At 36.8% G+C, this 14103-nt stretch overlaps 1 protein-coding gene across 1 annotated transcript in view; it reads left to right on the top strand.

The window, feature by feature from the left end:
* The window catches only part of PKHD1 (PKHD1 ciliary IPT domain containing fibrocystin/polyductin), a 479232-nt gene that overhangs the window by 254522 nt on the left and 210607 nt on the right, over window positions 1-14103 (top strand). The window contains exon 51 of the mRNA XM_078446999.2: window positions 1336-1464. Coding sequence (XP_078303125.2) covers window positions 1336-1464 — 129 coding nt within the window. The remainder of the gene's footprint in view (window positions 1-1335; window positions 1465-14103) is intronic.

Below are 14103 nucleotides of genomic sequence, written 5' to 3'. Positions count from 1 at the left end.
CAGGAAGGCTCCTCTATCAAGGTTTCACTTCCTCTCTGTTGGGTACCATTAAAGAGAGCACCTTCAGAGCTCTATCCTCCCAGGATTTATTTATACAACTTACACAACACTATTTGCTCCTTTGGAGGAAAGAATGGCCTTTTATTCCTTTTTGTATCCCTACTTTTTAGGAAATTTTGGTAGAGAAGGTACTCATTATTTATCCTTGTGAAATTAGCATAATGGGTGAGATTTTTGTGCCCCCTCCCCCCATCATGTGAGATACCACATTATCTGAACTCTTAAAACTCAAATAACATTTGGTATCATCTGTGAATCTTCTCATCCTCTTTTGAGAGACTGTCTGTGCCCTCTGTCTCTGTGCTAGGGATCACACTTCTGAAAAGAACATGTGGGTGCAGTTCAACATGGTGTTGTGCATGATGGATATTGGGCAGCCCCCACTGGATATTATTAGATTTATGTTACCATTCCCTCATGAAGTGGCCAGTGGATGGTTGAAAAGGAAATGCCATTTGACCATCAGTGGCAGAAGCAATAAAAACCAGTTGGAACATATGAACTGTAGGTAAACTACTGCAATGAAAGGTGTCCAGATTTATTATGCATTGCCCTTAATATGCATTAAGAACTATGAGAAGATTATACCTTTGACTCAGTGATTCCATTGCCAAGATTCTATTTTAAGAAGATATCATTGTTACTGGCAGATTTGTATAGAGAGATTTAACACTGCATTATTTATAATTTTAAAAGTGGAAAGATCCTAAATGCCAAACATTAAGGATATTATAGACCTTGTATATGATAGAATATTATGTACCTATTAAAATTATGTTGCAAGGAGTTTTAATGACATTAGAAAATGCATCTTAAAAATTGCTAAGCTAATTAAAATAAGAACTGAATATAAATTAATATATGATGTAATCTCAATTATATAAAAATGCTGAGAAATTCTGGAAGGAAAGCAAATATAAGGTTAATGGCAGTTATCTCTAGGTGTTGAGATTATGGGTAATTATTACTATTTTTTTCTATATTTGCATTTTCCAATGTTCCATGATGAGCATATGCCATATTTGCATAAGGCAAAACACAAATGTGTAATAACAAAAGTAGAATGTATTTTCCCTAGAAATAGATGTAATTGAAGAATTGAATACTTGCTTTATAATTGATAAAATGATTTTTGGAAGGTTATAAAATATCAAAAGACAGCTACCTTGGGAGGTAAAAATATCATTTGTATCCTAAAATAAAGACAGAATTTGCGAGTTATTATAGTGAGTCAGATTTTCATAGTTACTTTTCTATTTTTCTTTCATTTTGTAGCTTCTACCTCTGCACCTAAGTCAGCTTTAAAATGGTCCCTTCCTGAAGCATGGATAGGCCTTGAAGAAGGCTGGGGAGGACACAACCATACCATTCCAGGTCCTGGGGATGATGTCCTGATTTTACCCAGTGAGTAAAACAGTCCCTTAATTAAATAATCACAGATAGACTGAACCAAGACAATCCAGTTGGGAATTATCTGTCATTTAAATATATTGTACAACATGTAAAGAATGTGGGCATTCTTATTTGTAGGCCCTTATATCTATAACTTTCTTTTTTGAATTAATATAGGTGAAGAATTTAATAGTCCTATGAAATCTCATAAAAATAGCTCTGTTTACCTTCATTAAAGTGGAATGGGCAGTCACCATGCCACAAGGAGTTAGAAAACTCCACTAATGGGATTTATTCTTATATGTCAAAGAACAGATTTTCAGCCAATTCTACTGTCCTTATGTTTGAAAGACATAGTGTATAGAAAGAAGCAATTTGCAAATTACTTCTTTTCTTTTGCCTTTATGGATATTTTAAATACAGAACTTTTAAACTTTAAATATAGAATTTTTCAAATATAGAAAATATGATGAATAAGCTCTTCTGTTGCCACAATATGTCAAAGATGCTGGAAAAGGAAACTGATAAATAAAACGGAAAAATAAAAGTCTATGTATGTATGTATATATCTATCATCTAGATGATAGAACCCTCTTCCCATATACACATATACACACATATGGAAGAAAGAAGATTCTTCAGATAAACAGAAACACACACCCATACTTATAAAATTATTTCTGTTTTAAAGATTTTATTTTATTATTATTATTTTTAAGTAGTGTCTACATCCATCCTGAGGCTTGAACTCACAACCCTGAGATCAAGTTGCATGCTGTACCAATTGGGCCAGGGAGGTGCCCCCAAAATTCTTCTTTCTTACGAGCCAGTTCTCAAAACTCCCAGAAAATCTCCCTAGCCTGAAAAGAAAATATTTTTCAGAGAACAAATATCTCTCCCCTAAAAGACCTACTTTCATTTATGGCTTAATTTGAACTTCCTAAGGTAATCCTGAATTTAAAAACATCCATACTGGAAGAGGAATATTTGGTCATCTGTGAAGTGATGTCAATAAATGTACAACTAGCAACATGGCAGGAATTATTCTTCATGTGTTCACTAATTCACTCTTCATAATAACTTTGTGATATAAGTATTATTCTTATTCCTATTTTTACTGACAAGGAAACAGAGGCCCAGGGCAGTTAAGTAACTTGCCCAGGTTCACACAGTTTGCAAGTCAGCAGTCAGGATTTTAACCCTGGCAGTCTGACACAAAGTCAGTAATTCTTACCGAATCAATGCATTCTCTTTCTAAGAGGGCAAAGAGTAAATGAAAAAGAGTAGTTGTGTTTCTTGCTTTATTTAGGATACAAAATGAAGGCAGAATGATTAAAACATGGTAACCACATTTTGGGCATTGGAGTTGTGCCAATACAGCTGTGCAGAGAGAGATGAGAGACAGGAGAGGGCAGGCTGACTAGTATGAACTTGAACTATTATTATCATCCTACTCCCCTATCATCCACTTCTCTCAATGGAGAATGTAACTTTTTGAATAAACAAGCTCATGAGTCATTCCCATACGGAAGGGAAAAATCTGTTCTGTTGCAGCCATTTCTTTGATGAATGTAGCCAGCGGATTGGCCCTGGGCTATGGTTTTTCCCACTAAGCAAGCTGTTTCCCCCACCCCATGCAGGAAGCAAGTGAAGCTTTTCAACGTTGCCAAGTTTTTAGTATCCTTAGGGACCTTTATGCTGAGAGAGGAGTAATGTTAGCTATCTCGCTTGGCACTGCAGTTGACTATATCCACTGTGTGCCCTGACTGTTGGGAGCCCCTGGCATTCTCCGTCATTCTTCATTCCTTTGTTCATGCATGGTCAGCTTATAAGATGGACTTGGATTCTCCATGAAACAGTTCTTAAATAGCACAGATCAAGAAATAAAATAAAATAGAATTAAAATAGCACAGATCAGTGCTTTGGAAAAAAGTGGGGCATGAGGGAGAAGTACAGGTGTTGGATGTAGAAAGTATCTTTCCATTGGTCCTCCAGTCTTATTGTGAGAATCAGAGAAGTTAATATTTTTAAGCCATGCAGTTATTGTTTATTATTTCCAGTTTTCAAATGGAAAGACAAGTGAATGAAAACGAGTATGTAATCCATAATAAACAAAGTTTTTACTCTTATCCTGTTGCTTCTTTTTTCTTCTCTAATAAGCTATCTTTTAACCCCAACAAATGATCTTACAGTGAACATTTGAATCCATTGTTCTGTTTGGGGTCTTGCGTAGGAGCTGTTATGGTTTACTTTTCCCTTCGAGTTTTTGGCAAACCCTGATATTTTGACCTCTGATGGACCTTTAGTTTGAATTTACCTTTCTAGTTGTGGTTTTGTGTTCATGACTTTTACCTGGCTCTCTTGGTTTCTTTCATTCCCAGTCTTCCTTGAATCAGATAAGTTTGTTCTCCCAAGTGTGGCACAAAACCAACAACAAATATTGCTTGAAAGAAGTGCACAATCTCAAAGCTGCCACTGATAATTTAATTTTAGAATTAAAATCTTTGAGTTTCATGAATTTGACACAGTAAAGCTATAACTTGTACAGGGCTGTGAAGAATAATGTCTTTTCCTTTGAGCAGATACCTATGAGTTAAGGTTTTTATGATGATGATAATGACGATAATAATAGCAAATATAATTTGAGTGCTTGATGTGTGACCTGCACTGTGTGCTACATGTTCTATGTGGATTTTCTCAATTGATTCTCACAACTACTTTATAAGTGGATCTTGGTATTGTCCTTCTTTTTATGGGTGAGGAATCTGAGACATAAAGAGGTTGAGTAACTTGCCCAAGTTCATCCAGCTAGTAAGTAAAGAGGCTGCCACAAGAAATTCGATTCCAGAGCCCTCCTCATAGTATCATTAAAAAGACAAATTTACCAGCCCTGCTTGTTCTGATTCATCCAAATCAGATTATACATTATACAGGATTTATACTTCCCTGCTTATTGTTCATATTGTCTCCTTCACTTGGGATTAAAAAGGAAAAAAACACCCAACTATTTATTGAGTACATAGCATATGTCAGATGCTCAAAGAATTCAATCTTACCACATCCCCATTAGGTACATACACATGAAAAAACTGGAGAAACTTCCCAAAGAGGTATCTGATGTAATGAGCCTTTAGCAAAAGCATGTTCTTTACATCTGGCAGCAAATGTAGTTGTAATTCAAGTTAACACTTCTTTCCAATTCAGTTTAGGCAACATTTATGGAACACTCACTGTGTTCAAGGCTCTGTACCAGGTGCTCCTGATCCGGGGATCCAAAGGCAAATCAGATACAGCCATGACCTCAAACCACTAGGGATTTAGCTGAATCAATAAAACACAGGGGTGCCTGGGTGGCTCAGTCAGTTAAGTGTCTGACTCTTGGTTTTGATTCAGGTCATGATCTCAGAGTTTCTTGAAATCAAACCCCGCTGTGGGCTCCGTGCTGACAGTGCGGAGCCTGCTTATGATTCTCTCTCACCCTCTCTCTGCCCTTCCCCTGCCTGCTTGCACTCTTTCAAAATAAATAAACTTAAAAAAAACCCCACAGAATACATAATAATACAACAAATAGCTGGAGTTAGCAACAGAAGTGTTTTGAATCAAAGTGTTTTGAATCAAAGTGTCTCAGGTAAATGGAAGAGAGGTGGCTTCATGGAGGAAGAGGACCTTAAAAAATGGAGTAAGAATCTGAAGGTCAGGAGACACAAAGGCATATTAGGGAGTTAGTAACGTTTTAGGATATAGAGGATGGGCTGTTGACTAGGATAAATCTAGGTTCCCATGTGGATTTTAACATTGACCAATTGTGTGACCTTGGACAAGTTTTAAGCTTCTCTGACATTCATCTATAAAATGAAGGCTGTAATTAATATGTATGTCATAATGTTACAAAGATTAAATGAGGTAACAGTACACATGACCACTGCATAGAGTATTGGCAGTAATGGAATTAGAGATGAAAGCTGTGATTTTTAATGTATCAGGTGCTCTTTTCCTTCATTTTTCCATCTGACTGCCCCTCTTGGCCCCTGGTATTAGCAACACTTTGTATTTGCTTTCCAATGGCTTATTATTTAATTTTCACAACATCCTTGGGAGCTAAATAGGTAATAACTATTATTACAGTAAAAACCCATTTTTACATAATACGATTTTAATGGAACTGCTGATTTTACAAAATGAAAGTGACTGGTAAAGAAGATTTAAGTGATACTTTTGAACCTCTAATATAATTTTATGGTGTTTTGTGTATTTTAATTCATTAATAAAGGAAACGTGTAGAACATTCCCATCATTATTCAAATAGAATAGCATAATTTTTCAATAAAATTCTTAGGGTAAATTGCCTATTTCCATTTTCTGGAAAATCAATTTTATGGAATGACCTCAGACCCATCCTATTCCATAAAAATAGGACTTTACTGTACTAATAAAAGATATCACTATCTTAAGTATGGTACCATTTTCCTCCAAGGCGTTCTGTCTTTATAGACATTGGATTTTGAAAGAGCTGTAAATTCTTCTTGGTGGTATTATATGGAGTAAGCTAAGGTAATCATGAAGAATTTGCTTTGCATTATAGTTTATGATAACTTTGCTTCACACAAACAAGTATATCTGATTGTCTTTGCCCCCTAAATATTGAGAGAATTGGTATAAATGCATTCTAGACATCTTATAGAGTGGAAACAAGTTCTATCTAACATATTATACAAATCACACTTTTGCAAGCATAGCTGGTCAATGGGTGAAATAATCCTGCTAACCTGTACTCCACGTTTTGTCCTGAAAGGACCTGAGAGGATTTGTGTAAGATGCTTCCAGTGCTTTCTTTGAAGGAATTTCAGCCATGAAAGGATGATACCCTTTTCACACAGAGTAGGCTTAATGAAAGGAGAATGTGTTTTAATTCCAAATGATAGGATTCTGTTTTGAACGGTACAGATATGATATCATATAGCCTCCAGCATAGACTGCACGTGTGTGTGTGTGTGTGTGTGTGTGTGTGTGTGTGTGTGTTAGAATTCACAGTGTTCCTTTTTTTCTGTATTACTTTGAACTGTTCTTATTTGAAGAAATGAATGGGATAATACTGTTTTTCTTTTATAATAGTTCTTCTGTTTGTTCTGATTTTCAATACTTGGGTATTTTAAATGGCAGAGAAGCTCCTCAAAGCCATGTGATGTTGAAAGGTGGCAATATTTAATGCATTTCTTTGTTAAATGATGACACATTAAACTTGGTGATATGAGGTAAAATGATCATAAATCATCAAGTAGTTTTGGGGGGAGAATTTCTACAAAATACTGTAATCATAGCATTATTAGCTTGATTTACCTTTTTCTTATGTGAGATTATAACTAATTTAGAATAAGATACATGTAACCGAGATTTAAGTCTGCAAAACCAATTAGAAATCAGATGTTATAAATATTGTGTTATATCCCTGTAGCCTGAATAGTTTTCAATATTCTGGCGTTGTCCCATTTGGGTGGGACCAGAGTCTTGCAAACCATTACCTCATTTATTCTGGACTACCAGCAAGTTGAAAAGGCAAGAAATTTAAGCCTACATTACTGGGGTCCATTCTATGATGAAATCTATTTCTATTTAGCAAACCACCTAGACACTTAATAGCTTAAACCTCACATTTTATTTTGCTGACAGTTTTGTGGGAAAGCATGAGGTATTCTTGTTTTGAATCTTCCAGGCATTGTAGCCAGATGGTGGCTGGGATATAGTGATCAAAAAGCTCAACTTGGCTGCATGGTTTAAGATGACTCACTCACATGGCTGACAGTTGGTGTTGGTTTTGGTTGGGGGCTCAGCCAGGGTAGTCAGCTAAGAGGCCTCAGTTTCTTTCCATGTGGGTTTCTCTGTGGAGCCTCTTGGGCTTCCTCACAGCATGGCAGCTGGATTCCAAGAAAGGGCAGGCTAAGAGGGAGTTCTCTAAGATTGAGCAGTCCAAGAGACCTGGGTAGAAGCTGCATGCCTTCTGAGCCAACCTTAACAGTCTCCAAATATCATGACCACCATATTCACTTGGTCAGGTGAGGCACTAAAGGCAGCCCAGATACAAGGGAGGAGAATTAAGCTCCACCTTTCAATGGGAGGACAAGCAAAGAATGTGCAGCTGTCTTTAATCTACCACTGTGTATGTATTTATGTGTGTGAGTGTGTGTGCATGCATGTAATTAAGAGCAGATGTACCTGACTTAATTCAAAAGGTTTGAGTGTCAGGGTCTGCTAAATTTGTAATGTTTTTCCTCTCTTGGCAGAATTTATTTAGATTCTGTTGGCTTACCTGAATGAGAAATTGAAGAACACCAGGAGTCCAGAGTGGTCAAAAGATTTTAGGTTTTTTTTTTAGAATCTATTATGCTTGGTGGTCTTGTACTGCCCTTTGCTGCCTGATAGTAGGATTCTTCAACCCTCCAAACATAATTGTGGGCCCCTGATCTGGGATTACTCACTTTGAGGTGGGGTCAAACGACAGTGTTCGGCTGCAGCACACATCCAAATCTTTACATGCACGACCAGAAGTCTCTCCTTGGGAGAGAAGAGTGTGCTGGGGTGAGGGGGAAGAGCAGATAACAAATATTTTGAGCATTTTATTTCTCTCGGGGCAGAAATTAAAAGTGTGCAGGGACAGCAGCCAAAATTTTCTTTTACCTTATTTAGAATATGAATGGGGAAGCTATTTGTTAAGATTTTACGGGAAAGAAGAGATGAATATGATTTTTTAAGAAATACTTTTGATACAAATACTTTAATCAGTATTATTGTCAAATAAAAACAAATAAAAAGAAAATCTAAAACCAGAGATCAAAGGATCTTTAGATACTGTATAAATCTCCTTCCTTTTAGGCAGTTCCTTGGCAGAGAATATAGACCGTGAACATTGCTTAATGGTAAAGGGTGTTAAGGCCACATTCTTCCCACAAGAAGAAAAACTGAAAATCTCAGGCTTTGTGGTAGAAATGTTTCCATAGACCTTCCCAAAGAGTTTTGAAGTATTGAATGTAAACTCACTTTTCATATGTCTGTTAATTTAAGAATATATATAGAAGCTCACTACTGAAAGCAATCTAGGTGTAAAATCCTTTTGCAGTATGGATTTCTTTGATGAACTCAGTGATTATCTAGGAATTTGTTTTATTTTGGGTTGTCTTTATGTGGGTTTACTTGCATTAAGTAAATATAAATATACATGTATGGAAAAATACAGAGACGTAGAATTGTTGAAGCTGGTAGGCAATTTAGTGGCTATCTAATCCAACTAAAATGAGCTAAGGTAATGCAAGTGTTTTAGATATCGTAAAATGCAGTGAAATGCATTATTATTGCCCAGACTTTTATGATGGTTTGTACCAAGGATAAGAACAGAATTTCAGCCTCCTTGTTTTCAACCTAGTGTTGCCAATTGCCTCCCAAAATTTATAAGAAGGAATACTGTTTCTTTTTTGTTGTTGTTGTTTTAGGTTTATTTCCTTCAAATAAGATTATATCTACAAGACACACTTGAAGCTTAGGAAGTTCCTTCTAGTTTCAATGACCACAATTCAAATGGCTTCTTACAAATTAATAGTAATAGTACCCTAACTACTGACCAGAGCCTGTGACAGAGTGCCCTTGTTAGGAGTGGACAATTCCAAACAGGAGTTGGAATTTAAAATATACATATGTTTTTATAGCTATATATGTTTTCTCCATAAAAATTAAATTCAGTTAAATTAATAGCAGAGCAGATATTTTTACTTCCTATAAGCAATAAAAGGAACATTACTTTAAAAATATATTAAAATAGGTTGATAGCCTTTCCCTCATCTCACTTTGTCAATCTCTGCTTGACTCAATCATGGTGTTTGTTTCTGGGCTAATTAGAACTCACTTAGAATCTTCTCTTGGGATCCAAAGTCATGTAGGCCCTGACACTCTTTATGGCTTGCTAACTTGCTGGAACTAATTAGAGTTCTACTTTAATTGAGTGATTTTTCAAACCCTTTTCTGTCATTACTCACCTGAGAAACATACTCATTGTCATAGCTCATTAGTATTAGTATCATAGTAGTTTTCTTGGAGGGGACATGTTTCCTCAGGGTTTTCAGGTCATAATTTGGGTGAGGGGGCAGGGTGGTGTTGGCGAGTATGAAGTATGTAGGAGACCCATTGCTCATTGTGGTACTTACCCCCACTTGGAGAATTACTGCTTTTATTCATTTATACCCTTCTGGGCACCCTGTGTTCCAGTGTCAGAGGAACGTAACAGGTATGCCTAGAAAACACCTCTGGTGCTTTTCCTTCAGTTGCAATAGGTGTGATTTCTTTGCTACTATAACAACTTCTTTCTCCTACATATCCCCTGCATACTTCCTGCATAGTTTAAAACTACTTTTTAAAGGGACAATGCATTATTTTCTCCAGGACTTTTATGTGTACTTTGACCTTAACAATATAAGCTATCAGCTTTGTTGTAGTCATAAATGCATTGGTGGTTGCTATGGAGCTGTGCTGCTATGGTGGAAAGCAGAACTGGCAGGTCTTGGCCTTTTATTAATTGTGAATGGTAAAGAAGATGGAAAAGAGTACTCAATTTTGTACATGGGTTAATGGCTAGGGATGCCACTGGTAGAGATAGAGGATGCAGGGGGAGAAATAGAGGTAACAGGGAAGATAATAAATTCCCTTAGACATATACTAAATGTCATGTTTATATGCCTGAATGGTAACTAATGGAAATGTGGACCAGAAGTTTGGGAGGGAAGCTAGTTGGGAATCTGGGTTTAGATTTGGTAATCCTCAGAATCATTGACTGAGGAGGCCTTGGGGATTGAACTAGGGGAGAGCCAACAGGAAGCCATCACACATAGCTCTATAGAGCAGGTAGGAGACAATTCTAATTTAAGGTGGAAATTCTAATTTAAATGGCAAGAAGTGAAACCAGAGAAGGAGCAATCATGAAACTAGGAAGTTAGGTAGGACAACAGAAGGCAAGAAAAGAGCAACAGGAAGATGGTGGAGGTGGTGCCAAGGAGGACGAGGAGGGCAATTTAGAAATTGCCCGAGGATAAACTACATACTCCCTGGAAGCTGCTGTAAGTCAAAATCTGCTGCAAAAAGCAGCAAAAGCTGCTGCAAAATCTAATGGTCTTACAGTTTCACACATGTACATTGGATCTTTATGGAAACCCTTGTAGAGATCACTGTCTATAAGGATCCCCATATCTTTGTTAAAATTAAAAGCAATTACTCACAGATGAGAGCAGCACTTCTAGGGTGACAACCAGGTTGTCTCTGGTCACTCTCTGGTTAGAATACTAAGTTTTCTAAATTCATAGGCTCCTATGATAGGTTAATTCCAACAGTATTGGCCAATTTGTACAGTTCAATCAGTTTGGGAAGATAGAATAGGCTATAATCTCTAAGATATCACTCATTTCCTAAAGAGGTACAGTATTACAAAACTATAGAACAGGACAAGAAATAATTTTTAAAAATATTTAGAGGACTGTGTGTAATACTTACAATAGGTTTCATTCTGGAGGTAATAATTGATGGTCATATTTAATACCTGCAGAGCAGGCCATCAGAGCACTTCAAATTCCTTTCCACTTTGGAATACTGAATGCAGCATCCAAAGATTTTGATATTTATTTTAGTGTGTTGATATTAGGAATTAATTTCTTTAAAGTCATTAGTAAACAGAGTGACCAACTACTTTGGTTTACCTAGGACTTTCAGTGATGAGATCTAGACAGTCTATGGAAAACTAGGACGAGTTGGTCACCGCACTAAGAAATCCCTTTTAAAGTTCCTACCAACCTCATGTTCTATGATCTGCTTTGTCACAAATTTGTTGAGAATTAATGAATTTTTTCTTGCTTTAAATGCATAAACTTACATTTTACCTAGTTTTATTCCCTCAGGAAATTTGTCTCATGGAATTAATATTCTTTGAAGAGACACAGGCATTTCTTACAAGAGAAGGAGACCTGAGTGATTGCATATGCATTTTGCCCTCCCGGTTGGGGTTGGGAAAGTGCAGCCAAGTAAGGAACAGCTGTCTATGGGGCCCTTAATGTAGAGCAGGGCTTTTTTCGCTTGCTCTAACTGAATTACATCTTTTTCTTTTTACTTCATGGTCTGTTTTTCCATGCAGATATTCTTGGAACGTAGAATTAAATAATTTATGATTTCCCAATTATTGGTTTAGGTATAGTTGCCATTTCTTGAGTTGATTATACTTTCTTGAGGTTGCTTTTGGAGTCTCCTTTTATGCTGAGCTTTAAAGATAAGAAGTATGTCTAGTGACAAGGTGATTAATGGCACAGCCCAGCCAGCAGGGGTGGGAATAGCGTAGGTAGCTTTCGGTCAACTCCTGAGTCACCACGCTTTTACACAACCCAGGAGTTCTTAACTTTTCATGTGCCCTAGGTCTGGTTGGTAGTCTGGTGAAGCCTAGATCCATTCTGCTAATAATCTTTTTCCTTATTTTTTTAAAAAAAATTTTAAATGTTTGTTTACTTTTGAGAGAGAGAGAGAGAGAGAGAGAGAGAGAGAGACAGAGTACAAGCAGGGGAGAGCAGAGAGAGGGAGACACAGAATCTAAAGCAGGCTCCAGGCTCTGAGCTGTCTACAAAGAGCCTGACGTGAGGCTCGAACTTACAAACCATGAGATCATGACCTGAGCTGACATCAGACGCTTAAGTGACTGAGCCACCCAGGCACCCCTCCTAATAATATTTTTCATATGTAAAATAAAATAGTACTATAAAAGAAACCGGTGATAATAATATAGCTATCAAAATATGAAAAATAAAATTTGTGATATATATGCTTCTTAATTAGAGCATTAAATGATAATATCTAGCACTGGTTCTAATTACTATCATAATTTAAATGTTATTGTAGTTCTCCTTCAAAAAGTGCTGCCATATAGTCCTTGTCGATAAGTGTATGCTATTCCTCTGCTGGAGAGGTGGGGGCTCACTCCTCTCCCTTTGAATCTGAGCTGGCTTTAGTGAGTTGCTTGGCTGATAGAATGTAGAAGTGATGTTCTGGGACTTCTAGGAGTAGATCACAAGAACCCTCATATAAGAAGACCTTTTTGCCTGAATGTCTTACTTTCAGAACACAGCCCTCGGGGTATGGGACTTCCAAAACATGTGGAGAGGTCAAGTTTTTCATGCTGATTGCTGGCCCCAGATAAGCACCATCTCATAGGCAACACCAATTTCTAGCCATGTCAGTGATGTATCTTGGACATCCAGACTCATTGAACCCAATAATAGGGTCTTGCTGACAACTTTGAAGTTTTTTTTTTCCTTTATCTGGAAGCATATTAAAATCACCAAATTTATCCTTAGGTATTACTCAGGATTTCTTATGGATTAAATAATACTCCCTTAGAAGGAGCATTTTTTTGTTTTGTCCATTAGGATTCCACATGGGCCATGGAGGAGTTAATGGCCTGCGTGCTATCCAAGAGAGCAAAAAGTAACAACAAAACTTCTCCTGAAAGTGAACATTGATGTTCTTTCCCAAAAGTGAATTACACTTATTCCATCATGCCATTTGCACAGTGTGCCTGGTATTCAAGCAGAGTTCAGGAATCATGACTATATTGAACAAATACTTACTGGGTACATGATTTATTATGTTCCAGGCCTTTTGCCTTATGTTGAGGATAAAATGGTGAGCAAAACAGTTCTAATACCTACCTGGAATTACTGCCTAGTATGAGAGAGAGAAATGTAATCACATATACAAGTATAAAGTGATCAAGTTAGCAACTGTGCTATAGGAAACATTCAGGGGGTTATGAAACCATATACCATGAGGGCCTGGACTAGAACGGAAGTGAATCCAACTAGGTGAATCCATATTGTAATGCTAAAAACAATGATTTGTATATTAACTATTACTAAAAATAAATTTATCCAGAATTTATCAAATTGTTTCCTATGAACCTGGCTCTTTTATAAGTATCACATGGAAGAAAGATAATGAAGTCAAGTAAGTTTGAAAAATTTTGGACTAAACCAGAAAAATAACTTCTTTGACTCTGGTCTTTTCAAAGCTTTTATGTAGTAATATTGATTGTGTAATTTCTAGAGGGGGATACAGTATGTGCTGTTTTTCAAAGATGTTTCACCATGTAATCCTTTTATTCACAGAGCAGCTTATGATGCCAGAGTTTTAGGGAAACACTGAGTACAAGTAATCTGACACAATCTAATCCTTGCAGGCACTCTATGGGGCTAGGTATTCGCTTGTATTAGGTAAGGTCTTTGAATAACAAAGATCTGAGAAATAGAAGTTTATGTCTCCTTAGTAAAAGGAGTGTGTTCCACAGTGTCAGGGGCTTCGATTCCATTTATCTTATTGCTTCACCATGTGTTGTTTCCATTCCCAAAGTTACTCTGTGGTTCAGTATGGTTACCGGAGCTCCAGCCATTGCAGCCACATTCTAGACAGCAAGAAGTAAAAAAAGGATTCTTCCTATAAGTCACACATGACACCTCTTCATACATCTTATTGGCCAAAACTTAGTCGAATGACCATAACTAGTTGTAAAGGAGACTTGGAAATGTAATCTTTTGACTACGTGACAATATATTGAGCTAGAAATAGGAGTTCTTGTTACTGAGG

Source organism: Panthera onca, chromosome B2 (genome assembly GCF_046562875.1).
Source record: "Panthera onca isolate mPanOnc1 chromosome B2, mPanOnc1 haplotype 2, whole genome shotgun sequence".
Classification (NCBI taxonomy): Eukaryota; Metazoa; Chordata; class Mammalia; order Carnivora; family Felidae; genus Panthera; species Panthera onca.
This window is presented reverse-complemented; position numbering and strand designations above follow the sequence as displayed.